The sequence below is a fragment of the Benincasa hispida genome, chromosome 7, assembly GCF_027475165.1.
Source record: "Benincasa hispida cultivar pf3 chromosome 7, pf3_genome.v1.1, whole genome shotgun sequence".
Taxonomy (NCBI): domain Eukaryota; kingdom Viridiplantae; phylum Streptophyta; class Magnoliopsida; order Cucurbitales; family Cucurbitaceae; genus Benincasa; species Benincasa hispida.
Window position 1 is genome coordinate 30681773 of NC_143484.1, and position 15941 is coordinate 30697713.

At 34.6% G+C, this 15941-nt stretch overlaps 1 protein-coding gene across 1 annotated transcript; it reads right to left on the reverse strand.

Moving 5' to 3' along the window:
* Window positions 1-261: 261 nt before the first annotated feature.
* Window positions 262-2525, reverse strand: LOC120082233 (small ribosomal subunit protein eS4x-like). The gene is made up of 5 exons (XM_039037509.2): window positions 2298-2525; window positions 2123-2200; window positions 1868-2048; window positions 1393-1490; window positions 262-947 (listed from the first exon to the last, which is right to left on the reverse strand). The coding sequence occupies exons 1-5, from the start codon at window positions 2298-2300 to the stop codon at window positions 513-515; spliced, it is 795 nt and encodes a 264-aa protein (XP_038893437.1). The 5' UTR covers window positions 2301-2525; the 3' UTR covers window positions 262-512.
* Between the last annotated feature and the right edge of the window lie 13416 nt (window positions 2526-15941).

Sequence of the window (15941 nt, forward strand, 5' to 3'; positions counted from 1 at the left end):
TAGAAAGGGAGAAAAACTAAAGGGCTAGACCAAAAAAATCACCTAATACAGAAGAATACCTTTTAAAAGAGTAAAAATTTGCCAACTCAACTAACAATCAAATCAACTTAAGGACCATCACAAAATATTTTCCAAACCTCAAGTATTAAAAATATTTAGTTTGAAACTTCAAGGACGACTAAATAGCCACTATCCTCAAAACCTTATAAACTAAAAGTGTATTTTACCCTAATTACTAATATTTCTATCCATGCAAAAATGTTGAGAAATTTGACTATAGATAACAATTAAGGCTATAAGGCAGAGTCACAACACAACTATTAAATCAGCTACCTGTGTTTTTTTAACAACAAAATCAAAGCAACGACCTCACCAATATTTCTGGAAGAAAAAATTTGTCTCAAAAGACAAGCTTGGACATAAATAATAAGATAGCAAAATTCGAGAAAGAAATATGTCTATCAAAAACGATTAGAAAAACTCATGTCTACAATTTAGTATTAACTCAACTCTTAAGCGGTAACTGCTGCTTGGCTTGCAAGCCTCTTCCTGGCTTCTTCGATGATAGATAGTTTGATACCTTTGCCCTTGGGGAGGGACACCCATGGCTTCGTCCCCTTCCCGATTGTAAACACATTGCCCAACCGAGTGGCAAATTCGTGCCCGGTTGCATCCTGAATGTGAATTGTCTCAAAGCTTCCCTTGTGCTTCTCTCTGTTCTTAATTACTCCCACTCGACCTCTGTTTCTTCCACCAGTCACCATCACAACATTTCCTACATCGAACTTAATGAAATCAGCGATTTTGTTTGATTCAAGGTCCAACTTGATGGTGTCGTTTGCCTTGATGAGTGGATCAGGGTAACGGATTGTACGTCCATCATAAGTGTTCAGATAAGGGATTCCCTTCTGCCCAAACTGCACTGAGCGAACCTTACAGAGCTTGAACTGCAAAAGACCATATCAACTGACATTGTAAGGATCACCCTTACTATGTATTGATATTGAAAAGGAAACTTGCCCAAAACAATACAAGTACTCTGATACCAAGAGCATAAAATGAAAAAGATCAGACCCCCTCCCATTATACATTTATACTACTACTCCCTTCTATTGATACTAACAACCTCCCCTTTCTCTCACCCATCCGCACCCTTCAATGCCAAGATTCCTAAAACATACATCATTTCCATGTAACAACTTGTCTCGTCTTATATTGATGGATAATCAATGGCCTAACAGATATTAAGCGAGGGTGGAAAACAGCAGACTTGCAGAAGTCATAGAAAAATTCAGAATGGTTTGAAGATGATATTTTCCTGAGCAGCATACATTCAATCTGATTCTATAAACAGGATTGTTGTAACAAACAATAATAAGTAAAATAGCAAACCTTAGCCTCCTCATCCCTGATTGAGTGAAGACGAAAACGACCTTTTGTGTCGTAAAGAAGCCGGAAACTCTCGTTTGTTTTGGGAATGGACACAACATCTAGAACAAAAAGAGGTGTCAAGCCTATAAAAATATTAAACAGAACGCATACCATACAACAACTAGGAGACAGAGCAGTTTCAAGCAAACAACTTCTATGCAATAACAAGTGACTGTTAGTGTCTTGTTTGCAGCAAATGGTAAGTTCGGTGATACAGTTAGATGCATTCCCCATTTGTATGAGATACAGTAGTTTTGATGGTAAAAGGATGGATTGGAAATTGTTGTTGAGTTCCATTAAGGAAAATGTTGGAAGAAAGCAAAAGTCAAAACACCCCATAATCTTAAAACACAAATTTAGATGATAGAAGAAGAATGTAACAGCCAACAATTATTCAAACAAAACTAATATTGAGTTTGAGATGAGATGAGCATACCCATGAAGCCAGCCGGATAGGTCTTATCAGTCCTGACCTTGGCATCAACTAAAACATGGCGTTGCATCAAAATGGCAATAACCTCACGGTATGTGAGAGCATATTTCAATCGGTTTCGTAATATGAGGATTAATGGGAGACATTCCCTTGATTTATGAGGTCCTGATGAAGGTTTGGGGGCCTACAAATGGGATTCATCATCAAAACGACAGAAATAAAAGTAAACAAAAACAAAGACTAGAAAAATTCACTCACAAATGCACCACCAAGTTTGTCCAGCATCCAATGCTTCGGAGCATTCAGCCTCTTCAAGTGTTTCTTCAAACCTCTCGCCTGTCAAACCCATAGAACACATTAATTTCATCCAAAAACTTATCGATTAAACTATCATCCTGTACATATTTCTGGAATTGAAGACTGGTCTACTTACCATGTTGTTGAAACGGAGTGTTCCACGGAGAAGATGAGGAGATGATCGCCGGCCGCCGCAAGGGGAGAGAGCTAGAGCTTAAGAAGAGAAATGGTTATGGATAAACCCTAGGTGATTGGGGAAAATTTTGGGCTGGGCTTTTCGTGAGAATTAGGTGGACAATTTTGGATTTTTGGACTGAAGATTGGGTTTAAAATAGGAAATTGGCCCTATAGCTAAAACGAAAGTAATGGAAAATAAGGCGTACGTTGGTTGGATAAGGTTGGGTAGCGTCTTTTTTGGCAAAAATCTGGGTTGATTGGGTTGGCAATCCAAAATAACCAAATAAAGTCTCCAATCCAACCCTTAAATTTCGGGTTAGATTAGATTGTCAGTTTATAAATTATTTTTTCTAATTAATTAAAATACGTAAATTTACCTACATCATTAAAATCTCACAAAATTCAAAGGTTAAATAGAAAATATCTATGATATTTATTACAAATTTTAAACGAAGATAAACATCATAACAATTTTTAAAAAAAATTTATTAAAATTATTCTAAAAAGTAGTCAAACTTTAATCAAGAGAAGTATATACATTCATTTTATTATTGTATATATAATTCGGGTTGGGTTGAGTCAACTCGATTTTCTTTTAACAACCCTAGACCCAACTCAACCCAATAAAAATAGAAAAAGTTCAACCCAACCTAATCCAAGAACAAAACTAACCCAACCCAATCTTTATAATTTGAGTTGGGTAGTCCGGATAGTTCGGATTGTTCGATTTTTTTAACACCCCTATGAAAAATAATCAAATTTATACATTTAAACTTTATGATTTGTATCAATTTAATTTATGAACTTTTGTCAAGTATATCAATAAATATCCTTCACTATTTTTTGTTTATAAAAATCCGGAACCAATTGAAACAAATAGAAATCTAACATTTGCTTGTTTCTTCTGTCTACATAATTATGTTTTTGTAATTTATTCATACTAAAAGTAATTTGATTGCTTATTACGAATTAGAGAAATGTGGGCTTCTGATCAAGTTGAATTTGTTTACCTCCGTCCAATTTTATGGAGACAAGAAGAAGAAAATACGAATTTATGAGTTGAAGAGGTTTTTTTTTTTTTTTTTTTTTTTTCATATCAAAGAAGCTTGTGTATTTGTGAATTATGATCATTGAGATTGTCCAATGAGATTTTTTTATAGATGACCTAAATTTGGTTGCACTAATGTAAAAAAAATCGGATTCGAAAAACAATGAAAATTTAACATTTTATTTACGTCACAAAGCACCAACTAATGTTAAATTGCTTATTCATGATTAAGGGTCTTACCCATCATGAATTGATGAGACTCTGAACTGCGATTTCAAGAAAAGTCATAAGATTGCAAAATTACATTCGACTAAGTAGTTGGTATTTTCTAATATGAGTAAAATGTTAATTTTTATTGCTTTTAGAATTTTGGTTATTCCACCTTAACACACCTAAATTTAGGTTATCTTTTTAAAAAAAAAATTAAAAAAAAAAACTAATTAATCATGTTTTGTAATGATGGCTAGCATGGAAAAAAATTCTTTTATTTTTTTCATTTTATTTTCTTGCAGTGTGAAAAGGAAGGAATTGAAAGATACCTCACTATTAAGGGAACACCACAACAGAATTGGTCTTGCAGAAAGAATGAACAGAAGGTTGCTAGAACGAGTGAGATGTCTTATTTTTCATGCTAATCTTGACAAGAAATTTTAGGGAGAGGTTGTTGTTACTGCAGCCTATTTGATAAACAGAAGTCCTTCTTCTGTTATTGGTAGCGCCTAAAATGTACTATCCCATTCTTCTTAATTTGGGATTGTTCTCGTACTTCACATGTTTATTCTTTGATTTTAATGGCATTGAGCATAACTTAGATAGATCCGGCTCTTAGCGCCAATTCTAAAACAAAACAAGCTTACGTGGAAGTTTAAAAGGTCAACCCGGGCTTCAAATGAGCAAAAGTAATTAAAATTCCCCTGGAAACGCAGTGGTGCCAACACTCAATGATTTTTCTAGTAGCATCAATTTTGGAGTAGCACGACGGTGTTACGGAATTTGACGGAGACCCGAGGCCTGCATTTCATGGAGTATCATGGCATTATCACGAATTTTCTTTAAATTACCCTAGCTGCCTGCATGTTGGAGGACGATTTTTTAGACAAGTCTCTCACTACTTTTCTCTTCTCTCCTCTATATTCCATCTTTCCCACTCAATTGAGACCTCTCTAGATCGTTATTTGGTGGATTTAAGCATGTATCGAGGCTAAGGTACTATTATCTAGCTCGAAATTTAGGGTTTTATTTCTTGATTTGTGAACTCATGAGATTATGAACTATTTTTGTCTTGCTATTTTATGGATTATTGAATCCTTTCCTCGTTCTTATTCAAATGAAAAAATGTGTTTGAGAATATCTGGCAAATTAGTCAAGCATGTTTAATTATCGTTATAGATCTACATTTAATACCTAATCATTAGGTTCTTAGATCGCCAAGTAGCAAGAGTTAAGTTGGAGTCGTATATTGATTTAGCTTTTCCCAATCGAATAGCATTTATCTATCTAACTTAGGAGAAATTCATATTGAATATTTAATTAGGCTTTTTCTACTTATTTCAACCGTCTTAGTAATTGTCTAAGATCTTAATGCTAATTAGTTCGCAATGTTAGGAGGTTTTTCCTTTAGACACAAGAATTGATTTGATTAGTTGGACATTCTTCTAGCTTTTCTAGAAGTGAATGGCTAAGCTTAAACCAATAAATTGCATAGCACTTGTGTAACAAATCGATGATTGAGCAGCAAACTAAGAATAATCCCAATTTACCCTGAGCTAGGTTTTGTTTCATTGGTAATTTTAATCTAATTAACATCCAATTTGTGTTTATTTGTTGACACTGCATTTCTATTTATTGCAATCAAAACCAATTCATCAAAAAAAACCCCATAATCACCAAACAACAAGTGAATTGAAAGGAAAATTGACTAGTTTTCTATGGATCAACTCGTTACTACCTTAATACTATGAAACTAGAGTAGTCAATGGAACAATTATTTGACCCATTTGAAAGCCTCGACAACTTTCAGCTCGTCAGCTATCAAAATTAAAACTCTAATGGAAATGTGAACAAGCAATCCACCTGATTTGTCCAATTTGAGTGCATTTGAATTTGTAGCTTATGCACATTCCAAATAAGGAAAATTTGATCATTGAGCTGAGAAATCGATCTTCGGGTATCACGGACTTGAAATCTGGAAAGAGGAAATGAGAAGCTATTTATTAGTCATGATGTCATTTTTTATGAATAAAAAATGGCTATGAGTCCTGATGCTCTTGCTAAAACCTCAAAGAGTAAGAAGAAGAAAATATCCTTTGAAATAGAACTAAGATCTTCTCCAAATTAAGAAAGAAGAACCATTTCCGAAGAAAGTATTGATCAAAGTGGAACTTCTAGCATTGAGAGCAATGTAACTCATCAAGACAATGATGATTTGTCAACTCACAATGAGTATTAAGAACAAACTACATCAGAAGCTGAAATCAACCAAGCTATGTCCACTATACAGTTTGAAGATCTACAATCTTATCAATTAATCAGAGATAGATAAAGGAAGGAAATCAAACTGCCTTAAGGGTATGCTTTTGCTAATGTTGCTTATTATGCTCTAATGTTGAAATCAATGAAATTGATTATGAACCCATTTCATATAAGGAAGCTATTAACTCACCTAATAGTGATAAATGGATAGAGGCTATGCAAGAACAAATGGAATCTTTATATAAGAATAATAGATGGACCTTAGTGGATAAACCTACCAATTAGAAATTAGTAGGATGTAAATGGATATATAATTTAAAGCCTAGCATTAATAATAAAGAATCACTAAGATATAAAGCAAGATCAGTTACGAAGGATTTTACCCAAATTTAAAATATTACTAAGATATAAAGCAAGATCAGTTGCAAAGGGTTTTAACCAAACTTAAGGTATTGATTATGAAGAAATATTCTCATCAGTAGTAATGCATACCACAATTAGAATATTGCTCTCTTTAACTGTTGCTTTTGATCTTAAGTCAGAATAACTTGATGTTAAGACAGCTTTCCTCCATATGGATGTTGAAAAAACAATTTACATGAATCAACCGACTGGGTTTGTTGATAGGAAGACAGGAAATAAGGTATGCTTATTAAATAAATAATTCTATGGCCTTAACAATCTCCAAGGTAATGGTATTTAAAGTTTGATTCATTTATTGTTTCATGTAGTTTCTCTAGAAGTATGTTAGACCATTATGTCTACTATAAGCATGATGAAAGTTACTCTTTTGTTTTCTTATTGCTTTATGTGAATGATATGTTGATAACAAGTTAAACTAAGAATGAAATAGAGAAATTGAAATTTCAATTGAAAGGAAATTTTGATATGAAAAAGTTGGGTCAAGCTAAGAGGATTATAGGAATTGATATAAAAAAAAAAAAAAAAAAAAAAAAAAAAAAAAAGATAGATCAAAAGGATAATTGTTTCTATCTCAAGAATCCTACTCTTCTAAGATGTTTGTTAAGTTTAACATGGCTCAATATAGAGGAGTTACAACTTCTTTAGCTAAACACTTCAAACTATTTGAAGCACGGTCACCTAATACTAAAGAAGAAAAGTCAGTTATGTCTAAGGTGCCTTACACGATGTTGTTGATAGTTTGATGTATCTCATGGTATGCACTAGACCCCAGTTTACCCCGTGCTTTGATTGTGGTAAGTAGGTTCACGAGTAATCTTGGAAAGATCCATTGGAATGTTTTAAATTGGATCCAGAGGTATGTCAAATCTATTGTTTCTGTTGGACTATTGCATACTCATTTTGATTTCAATCAAAGTCACTTAGAATGATATGTGGATGCTGATTATGTTGCAGATTGTGATAAGAGAAGATCATTGTCTATTAATATTTTCTCTTATTTTGGTAACTTGGTTAGCTGAAAAACATCATTGCAGTCAATTGTAGCACTGTCTACAATAGAATTTGAATATATTGCAGGCACTAATGCTATTAAGGAAGCTATTTGGTTAAGGAGTTAACAAATGAACTTATTCATGATGAACATGTTGTTAAAGTTTACTATGACGGTCAAAGTGTTGTCTACTTTTCAAAAAACCAAAATTTTCATAACAGGATAAAGTGTATTGACATTCATTATCATTTTCTTAAAAAACTGACTGATACTTTTACCAAAGCTTTACCTTTAGGTAGATTTAAGAGTTGTCTTAAAACTTTCAAGATATGCTCTTAATGAAAAATTGAGAAAAAAAGTCACTATTGTTTGGGTTGAGAAATCAATAATTGAAGACTTAAAGCTACCAAGATGGAGAATTGTTATTTTTCATGATTGCTTAATTATCTATCTTGCCCTTTATAAAAGTGGGTGACATCAGCAACTAATTGCAAGAGATGTTATCACATCACATGATCAGTAACTAATTTCAGTCTTGAGTTAGTTGAATGTGCACTATAAGTTGGGGAAAAGACGTGACTATATTATTTGATAATCAAAAGGACTGGGGGATCATTCTGAGAGGAGCAGAAACATTTAAGAGATTAAAATTGGAGATGTCGGGTTTGAGCTTTCTTTGTAAAAGAAGAATTGATCGTTAATCAAGTTCTATCTTGGGAAACACTGGAAGCTAGTGAGTACTATAATTTTGGAAGTGATAATAAGAGTATTCTCTGAAGATTAAAACTAATAACTGATTGTGTATTCAAAAGCTTCATGGTTTTTCTTCATCTTTGATTCTTCTCTGATAAATATTGTACTGAGTTATTGAAATCAATCCAATAATAATGACTAATAGTGGATACAGACCATTTTAGGTCAACCCACTATAAATCTCGACTCCATCTCTTTTTCTTTGAGTTTTTACTTATTCACTTTGTTTCTAATAATTTTGATTACTGCATCATAAGTTAGTTTCAAGTGTTATGTATTTCTTCTATTTGGAGTGACTAAACTCAACACCTTATATATTAAAAATAATAATAATTCAATTTTTTGATTAAAAAATCAGTCATGTGGCTGATTTTTTATTGGTATGGAGCCAAGGTTGAGTCTATGATGCACAAACATGGGTACAGCCCAAAGCTACATCATTTTTTTTTTTAAATGGGAATGATTATCTTGGTTGCACTTAATCTCATGCATCTCATTTTTTCTTATATAGTAAAAAAAAAACAAAAAAGAATAATCCAATGTAAGTATATAAATGCAAAATTGTACCACACATCGATCAACGTATGTTTTCAAGGTTAGAAAAACTGTTGGGTTTAAATTTATATTTAAAACGGTCCATTGATTATATTTAAAATGGTCCATTGATTATTTTTAAAACGGTTCGTTAATTATTTTTAAAATGGTCCGTTGATTAATTTTTAAAACGATCTGTTAATTAATTTTAAAACGGTCTGTTTCAATGCTGAAGGCCTATAAAAGGCAGGGCCTTCAGCAGTTCATAAGACAGAGAATTTATTTTCTAAATTCCCACTTCAATTTCCTCTCCTCCTCCATCTTAGTTTTTCGAGCAGTGAGTTTAGAAAGGGTGTACATTCCGGTCGGAAACAGTGCATTTTCAATCGGTTTTCATTTGGTTGTTTTATCCTGGGGACGACGTGGCAATTTTCAAACCTGTCTGCACACTTGGGCAAAGCCGCGAAACGTCTTAAAGAGAGCGAGCTCCACGACTCAGCCTATAACGAGTTTCTATTTTACAGGTTTTTCTCTTCACTTGACCGTCCTGCCTTGACGGTTTACAGTTCGTCATTTTGAGGGCAGTTTCCAACAATTTTAAGACGTTTCCACATCATGAATGGCCCTCAGTAGCAACAATGAGATATCTGACCTCAACAGTCCATTCCGGTTCGAAGGAGCGAACTTCAAGTGGTGGAAGCAAAAGATGTTGTTCTTCCTCACCATCAAGAAAGTTGCCGAAGCTTGTACCAGCGCTAAGCCGATCATCCCTTTAGAAGAACTAACTGAACAATAGATAAAAGAAGTTGCTGACTGAGAGGAGAAAGACTTTCTATGTAATAATTTCATTTTAAATGGTTTGACTGATGATCTGTAACTACTATAGTACAATGAAGACAGCAAAGGAGGCCTGGGATGCCCTACAAAAGAAGTATGACATCGAGAAGGCCAAGTCAAAAAAAATATGGGGTTAGCCGTTATCTCAAGTTCCAAATGACGGATGACAAATCCGTCAAGGCTTAATCCCATGAACTCTAGAAGATATCCCACGAGATAATTACTGAAGGTATGTCTCTAGACGAACAATTCCAAGTTGTTGTTATTATTGATAAACTGCCCCATTTGTGGAAGGATTTTAAGAACACTTTGAGGCATAAGACTAAGGAGTTCTCCTTGGAGAGTCTTATAACCCATCTAAGGATCGAGGTGGAAGCCCGGAAGCAGGACCAGAGGGAGGAGATGAACATAGTACCTAGGAAATTCGCCTCTGTCGTGGTAAAACCTGACCAAAAACCTAAGGGGACAAAGATGAAAGGTCAGAACCGTGGCTCCAGCAACCAGAACCAACAGAAAAAATAGAAACCCTCTTCAGGAGAAATGGTACAGTTCCTCTGCTTTAATTGTAATAAACCTAGGCACATGGCTAGGAACTGTAGAAGCAGGCGTCGTCCTGCTAGTCAGACGAACCTTACAGAAGAACCGTTAGTTGCCATGATCACAGAAGTAAATGTGATTGGTGGTTGTGAAGGGTGGTGGATAGACATTGGCGCGACGCGCCATGTCTGTCACGACCTTAGTCTATTTAAAACTTATACTGAAACTAAAGATAAGAATATTCTGTTGGGAGATCACCACTCCACGAAAATTACTGGAACCGGCGAGGTGAAACTGAAGTTTACCTCTAGGAAGACCCTCATGTTGAAGGACGTTCTGCACACTCCGGAGATACGAAAGAATTTGGTTTCGGACTATCTCCTCAACAAAACCATGTTTACTCAAACTATAGGGCCAGACCTATATACCCTTACCAAAAATAATGTATTTGTAGGGAAAGGGTATGCAGCTGAGGGAATGTTCAAATTAAACTTAGACCTTAATAAAATGAAATCTTCTGTGTATATGTTGTGTTCTATGAATATTTGGCATGCTAGACTCCGTCATGTGAATAAGAATTTAATTAGTAACATGATTAGGCTAGAACTGATACCTAAGTTATCCATGAATGATTTTGATAAATGCAAGTATTGTAGTCATGCTAAAATTACTAAAACTCCGCATAAATTTATACTTAGGAATTTCGAGCCTATAGATTTGATTCATTTTTATGTCTGTGAATTTGATGGCATATTGACTAGGAACAGTAAAAGATATTTCATTACTTTTATTGAAGACTGCTCTGATTTTACTTTTGTATACCTGCTGAAAAACAAAAGTGATGTTTTTTATGCCTTCAAACTTTTTGTTTCTGAAATAAAGAAACAGTTTAATAGAAAAGTTAAAAGACTTCATAGTGATAGGGGAACCGAGTACGATTCGGACAGTTTTAATGAATTCTTTAACTCACATGGAATAATACACGAAAAGACCGCGCCTTATTCTCCTTAAATGAACAAAAAAGCCGAAAGGAAAAATAGAACTTTAGTTGAGCTAGTAGTTGCTATTTTACTTAGTTCAAGAGTCGAGTCTTAATGGTGGGGTGAAATCATCCTTACCATGTGTTATGTCCTAAATAAAATCTCGAAATCTAAAAATAAAACTTCACCTTAGGAAGTTCTCAAGAATAAGAAACCAAACTTGTCCTACTTTAGAACATGGTGTTGTCTAGCCTTTGTAAGGATTCCTGACCCAAAAAGGAGAAAGTTGGCTAGTAGAGCTTACGAGTGTGTCTTTATAGGTTATGCCTTAAATAGTAAAGCCTACAGGTTCTATGATCTAGTGAACCAAGTGATTATTGAATCAAATGATGTTGACTTCTTTGAAGATAGGTTTCCCCTTAAATCAAGGAATAGTGGGGGCTCTGATTCAAGTGGTATAACCCTAGTTAGAAATCCAAACCCTAGAGAGGAAACTGACCCAGATTCTAAAAGAAGCAAAAGAGCTAGAACCGCCAAAGATTTTGGAAATGATTTCCTGACCTACAATGTAGAAGAAGACCCTAAAGATCTAAGAGCTACCGTGTCCCCAGTAGATGCCAACCCATGGCAAAAAGCCATAAATGATGAGATGGACTCACTTGAGTTAAATAGAACTTGGCACTTAGTAGATCTACCCCCCAGGATGTAAGGCAATAGGGTGCAAATGGATCTTAAGGAGGAAACTTAAACCTGATAGGACTGTCAACAAATTTAAAGCCATGTTAGTAGCAAAGGGCTTTAGACAAAGAGAAAACGTAGATTTCTTTGACACCTTCTCCCCTGTCACTAGAATTACCTCTATTCATGTCCTACTCTCTCTCGTTACCCTTTATAACCTCGTAGTACATCAAATGGATGTAAAAACCGCTTTCCTAAACGGTGAACTTGAAGAAGAGATTTACATGGAACAACCTGAGGGTTTTGTTATCCATGGTCAAGAAAATAAGGTGTGTAAATTAGACAAATCTCTCTATGGACTAAAACAAGCTCCTAAGCAATGGCATGAAAAATTTGACAACCTTATCCTATCTAAAAGTTTCAAGGTCAATGAAAGTGACAAATGCATCTACCATAAGTTTGATAATAACCTCTGCACTATCCCGTGTCTATATGTAGATGATTTATTGATCTTTGGGTCGAACTTGCATGTCATAAATGATGTAAAATCAATATTGAGTGCAAACTTCGACATGAAAGACTTAAAAGAAGCTAATGTAATCTTAGGCATAAAAGTAAATAGGTATGAAAAGGGAATTTCTTTATATCAATCTCATTATATAGAAAAAATTCTAAAGAAATATAATTACTTTGAGTGTAAACAAGCTTGTACTCCTTATGACCCTAGTGTCAAGTTGTTTAAGAACACTGGTGACAGGTTAATCAATCTGAGTATGCGAGCATCATAGGCAGTCTTAAATATGCTGCCGACTGCACTAGGCCTGACATAGCTTATGTTGTAGGACTACTTTGCAGGTTTACAAGAAGACCTAGTAAAGAGCATTGGAATGCTATAGAAAGGGTCATGAGATACTTAAAGAAAACCCAAAACCTAGAATTACATTATCAAAAGTTTCCCGCTGTCTTGGAAGGGTTCAACGATGCTGATTGGAACTCTCTCTCGGATGATTCAAAGGCTACAAGTGGCTATGTCTTTAATATAGCTGGCGGAGTTGTCTCTTGGAAGTCCAAGAAACATACTATTTTAACCCAATCTACGATGGAATCAGAAATGATAGCACTAGCAACAGCTAGTGAAGAAGCAGGTTGGCTTAGAAGTCCGCTATCGGAGATTCCCTTATGAGAAAAGTCGATACGAGCCATATTGAACCATTACGATAGTACTGCAACAATCACAAAAGTTCAGAACCATTACTACAACAGAAAGAGATGTCAAATAAGTCGTAAGCACAGTACCATTAGAGAATTTCTCACTACTGGTGCAGTTAGAGTGGATCACATACGAACTGATGAAAATTTGGTAGATCCTTTGACGAAAGAACTGGCCAGAAAAAAGGTTTTCAGAACCTCATAAAGGATGGGACTCATGCCTATCGAAAAATGAATCACAGTGAGGAAAACCCAACCTGTAGATTGGAGATCCCAAGAAACAAGTTCAACGGGTAATAACTGATCACGAGTGATATATAGTGAATCATGCTAAACCAAACACAGATTTCCATTCTTATGACTTAAAGTCTGAGCATGATATCCTGAAACGTAAAAAAGGTTGAACTCAGTTCTTAATGAGATCTATACTTGATGACAAGTGGGGTACCCAGCTACAGGAGTACCCTTGATAGACTCACCTGTGTGAATATGGAAGTGAGAGCTGCTTCCTATGGAGTTTTTAGGCAAACTCCCTAGAGCATTCACTAAACCGGGATTCACGTGCTAGGCCTTAAAAGCATGGGCTTTCGTACTACACCCTAATAACACTCTGTGTGAGATGCTGTTAGAGATAGAGTTCAAAACCAAGGGTTACTCTAGTATATTCTGAATCATCTACACTATGTAAAGGTTCAAGTCATAAGACACCTTTGCTTATGCACAGTGTTGTATAGACTGAAACTGCTCAATGAAAATCTTTCCTCTCTTCTCGTTTTGTTTAAATTTCCAAGTGGGGAATGATTGTTCAAAACGGCAAGACCCTCAGAACGACGAACTGTAAACCGTCAAGGCACGGCGGTCAAGCGAAGAGCAAAACCTGCAAAACAGAAACTCGTTATAGGTTGAGTCGCGGAGCTCGCTCTCTTTAAGATGTTTCGCGGCTCTGCCCAAGTGTGCAAACAGGTCTGAAAATTACCATGTCGTCCCCAAGATAAAACAACTAAATGAAAATCGATTAGAAATGCACTGTTTTCGATCGAAACGTATAGCCTTTCTAAACTCACTGCTTGGAAAGCTAAGATGAAGGAGGAGAGGAAATTGAAGTGGGAATTTAGAAAATGAATTCTTTGTCTTACGAACTACTAAAGGCCTCGCCTTTTATAGGCCTTCAGCATTGAAACAGACCGTTTTAAAATTAATCTACGGACCATTCTAAAAATTAATCAACGGACCGTTTTAAAAATAATCAACGGATTATTTTAAAAATAATAAATAGACCATTTTAAATATAAATTTGCACCCAACAAAAACAAGTGCATCTGGTGCTTATTCATACTTGAATTGAGTACAAAAATATATTCAACAAATAAAGAAAAAAACTAACCATATTCCTCCTCTAACTCATAGTCATATTTTGATATCGACCTAATTATAGCTCTAATTTGACTCTTCCACCTTGTTGTTTTGGGGAAAAAAAAACTAAAGATTCAATAAAAATAAATTAGAATGAAAGATAGAATTTATTACTTGAAATTCTATAAGTTTTTCAACAAATTCGTCTTTTGTTCACTGCACTTCTTGAAGCATCTGCTTCTAACACACAAACTTTGCATATGGTTTCTAGGTAACTTTTTTTAAAAATAAATAAATAATAGAGTGTTAGTGAAAAAAATCCCAATGCAATACACACTTATAATAATAATATTAATAATAATAACAACAATAAATACAAGTTAAATTTTAAACAGAACTAGGGAAGAGAGTATTAGTGGTTTCAACAAGAAAAAAAAGTTGGATTATTAATTACAACACAATAAATTCTTATGAATATTAGGTTATTACCCATTCATGAAAGGTCTTATCTAACTCCATAGTCTAACTTACATTGTTTTTCAATACCCTCTAATAGGAGATGACTGTGTGTAGCTGCATCTAGGCTACAGTCAAATTATTTTCTCAAAATGTGAAATGATTAGGTGTACATCCTATTTACCTTACATAGTAAAAAAGTAAAACCAGTTTTATTTTTTTATTTAAAAAAATAGCCACATGGCAGATTTTTATTTGTGTGATGCCTACCGTCTAAGCTGCACATCCAAGTTACATCCAAATAGGCAATGATTAAGTACAACACATGCATCCCATTTTTCTTATATAGTAAAAAAAACATTAAAATAATCATATATTATCTTTATCGCTAAGATATTTCTTAACATGTTTGATGAAGTTCATAACCACTTACTCTCAAATAGTTAACTAATATTCCTTGATCCGATTAGCTATATGGAATCAAGAATAAAAACTAAATACACATAAACAAGATGAACACATGCTTAAGTTATACTCGCCGGATTGATGTTAAACTCACCTCATTCTGCTTGAGATTTAGCTACTCATACTCATGGAAAAAGTAATAGTGGAGGGGAGGAAAACGATGAAGTTATGAGGGATTAAAGGTAAAGGAGTCACTACAATAGTTTAAATATACAGAAAACAAAAACATAAAGGGAAGAAATGATGGATGATGATGAACAAGCTGTCGGCGACAATGTCTTGCTTCCCATCAGCTTGGTTGTGCTTCTGCTTCTTTCACTATACTTTGGATGTTGTGGAAGGACGAAGAGAAGAAGAGATTTTTCTCGAGCTCAGGTTCCCAACGGAGATGAAGATGGTTGTTGGCGGTGTTTCCGAAAGAATATTTTTTTAGAATGGAATTTAAGAAATGTTTTTTATCTTTTGATTTCTCGTCTAGTTATTTTCCTCTCTTTCAAGTTCACCTTTATATATAGTTGAATGTAAGGACCACTCTGTCATTCAGAACCACAGCAAGTGCATAGACAACTTTTTCACATTGTTTGTTGCAGTTTTCAGTGGTTTCCTCCATGCGTTCGATACAATCTCACTAAGCAGAAGCAGTTTTCAATGGTTTGTTATCATCAAAACATTAATTGATTAATTAATTAAAATTAATGAATTTGAGATGAAAATCCCAAAAAGCTAACACTTACTGCCTTTATTCACCAGTTACAAAGGACCTCTACTATCAAGGATCTCGATGATCGTCATTTTTTAAGGGATGAAATTCTCGAAGCAGAAGTGTGTGATCGCATTCGTGCCTCTATTTTTTTTTTTTTGGTTTAC

Excerpts from the sequence above, each read along its gene's own strand:
- LOC120082233 (XM_039037509.2), bottom strand. Across the intron at positions 2,049-2,122 it reads ACAAACTTGGTGGTGCATTT|GCCCCCAAACCTTCATCAGG; the intron begins GTGAGTGAATTT and ends TCCCATTTGTAG. Across the intron at positions 1,491-1,867 it reads CTATCCGGCTGGCTTCATGG|ATGTTGTGTCCATTCCCAAA; the intron begins GTATGCTCATCT and ends TTTTTGTTCTAG.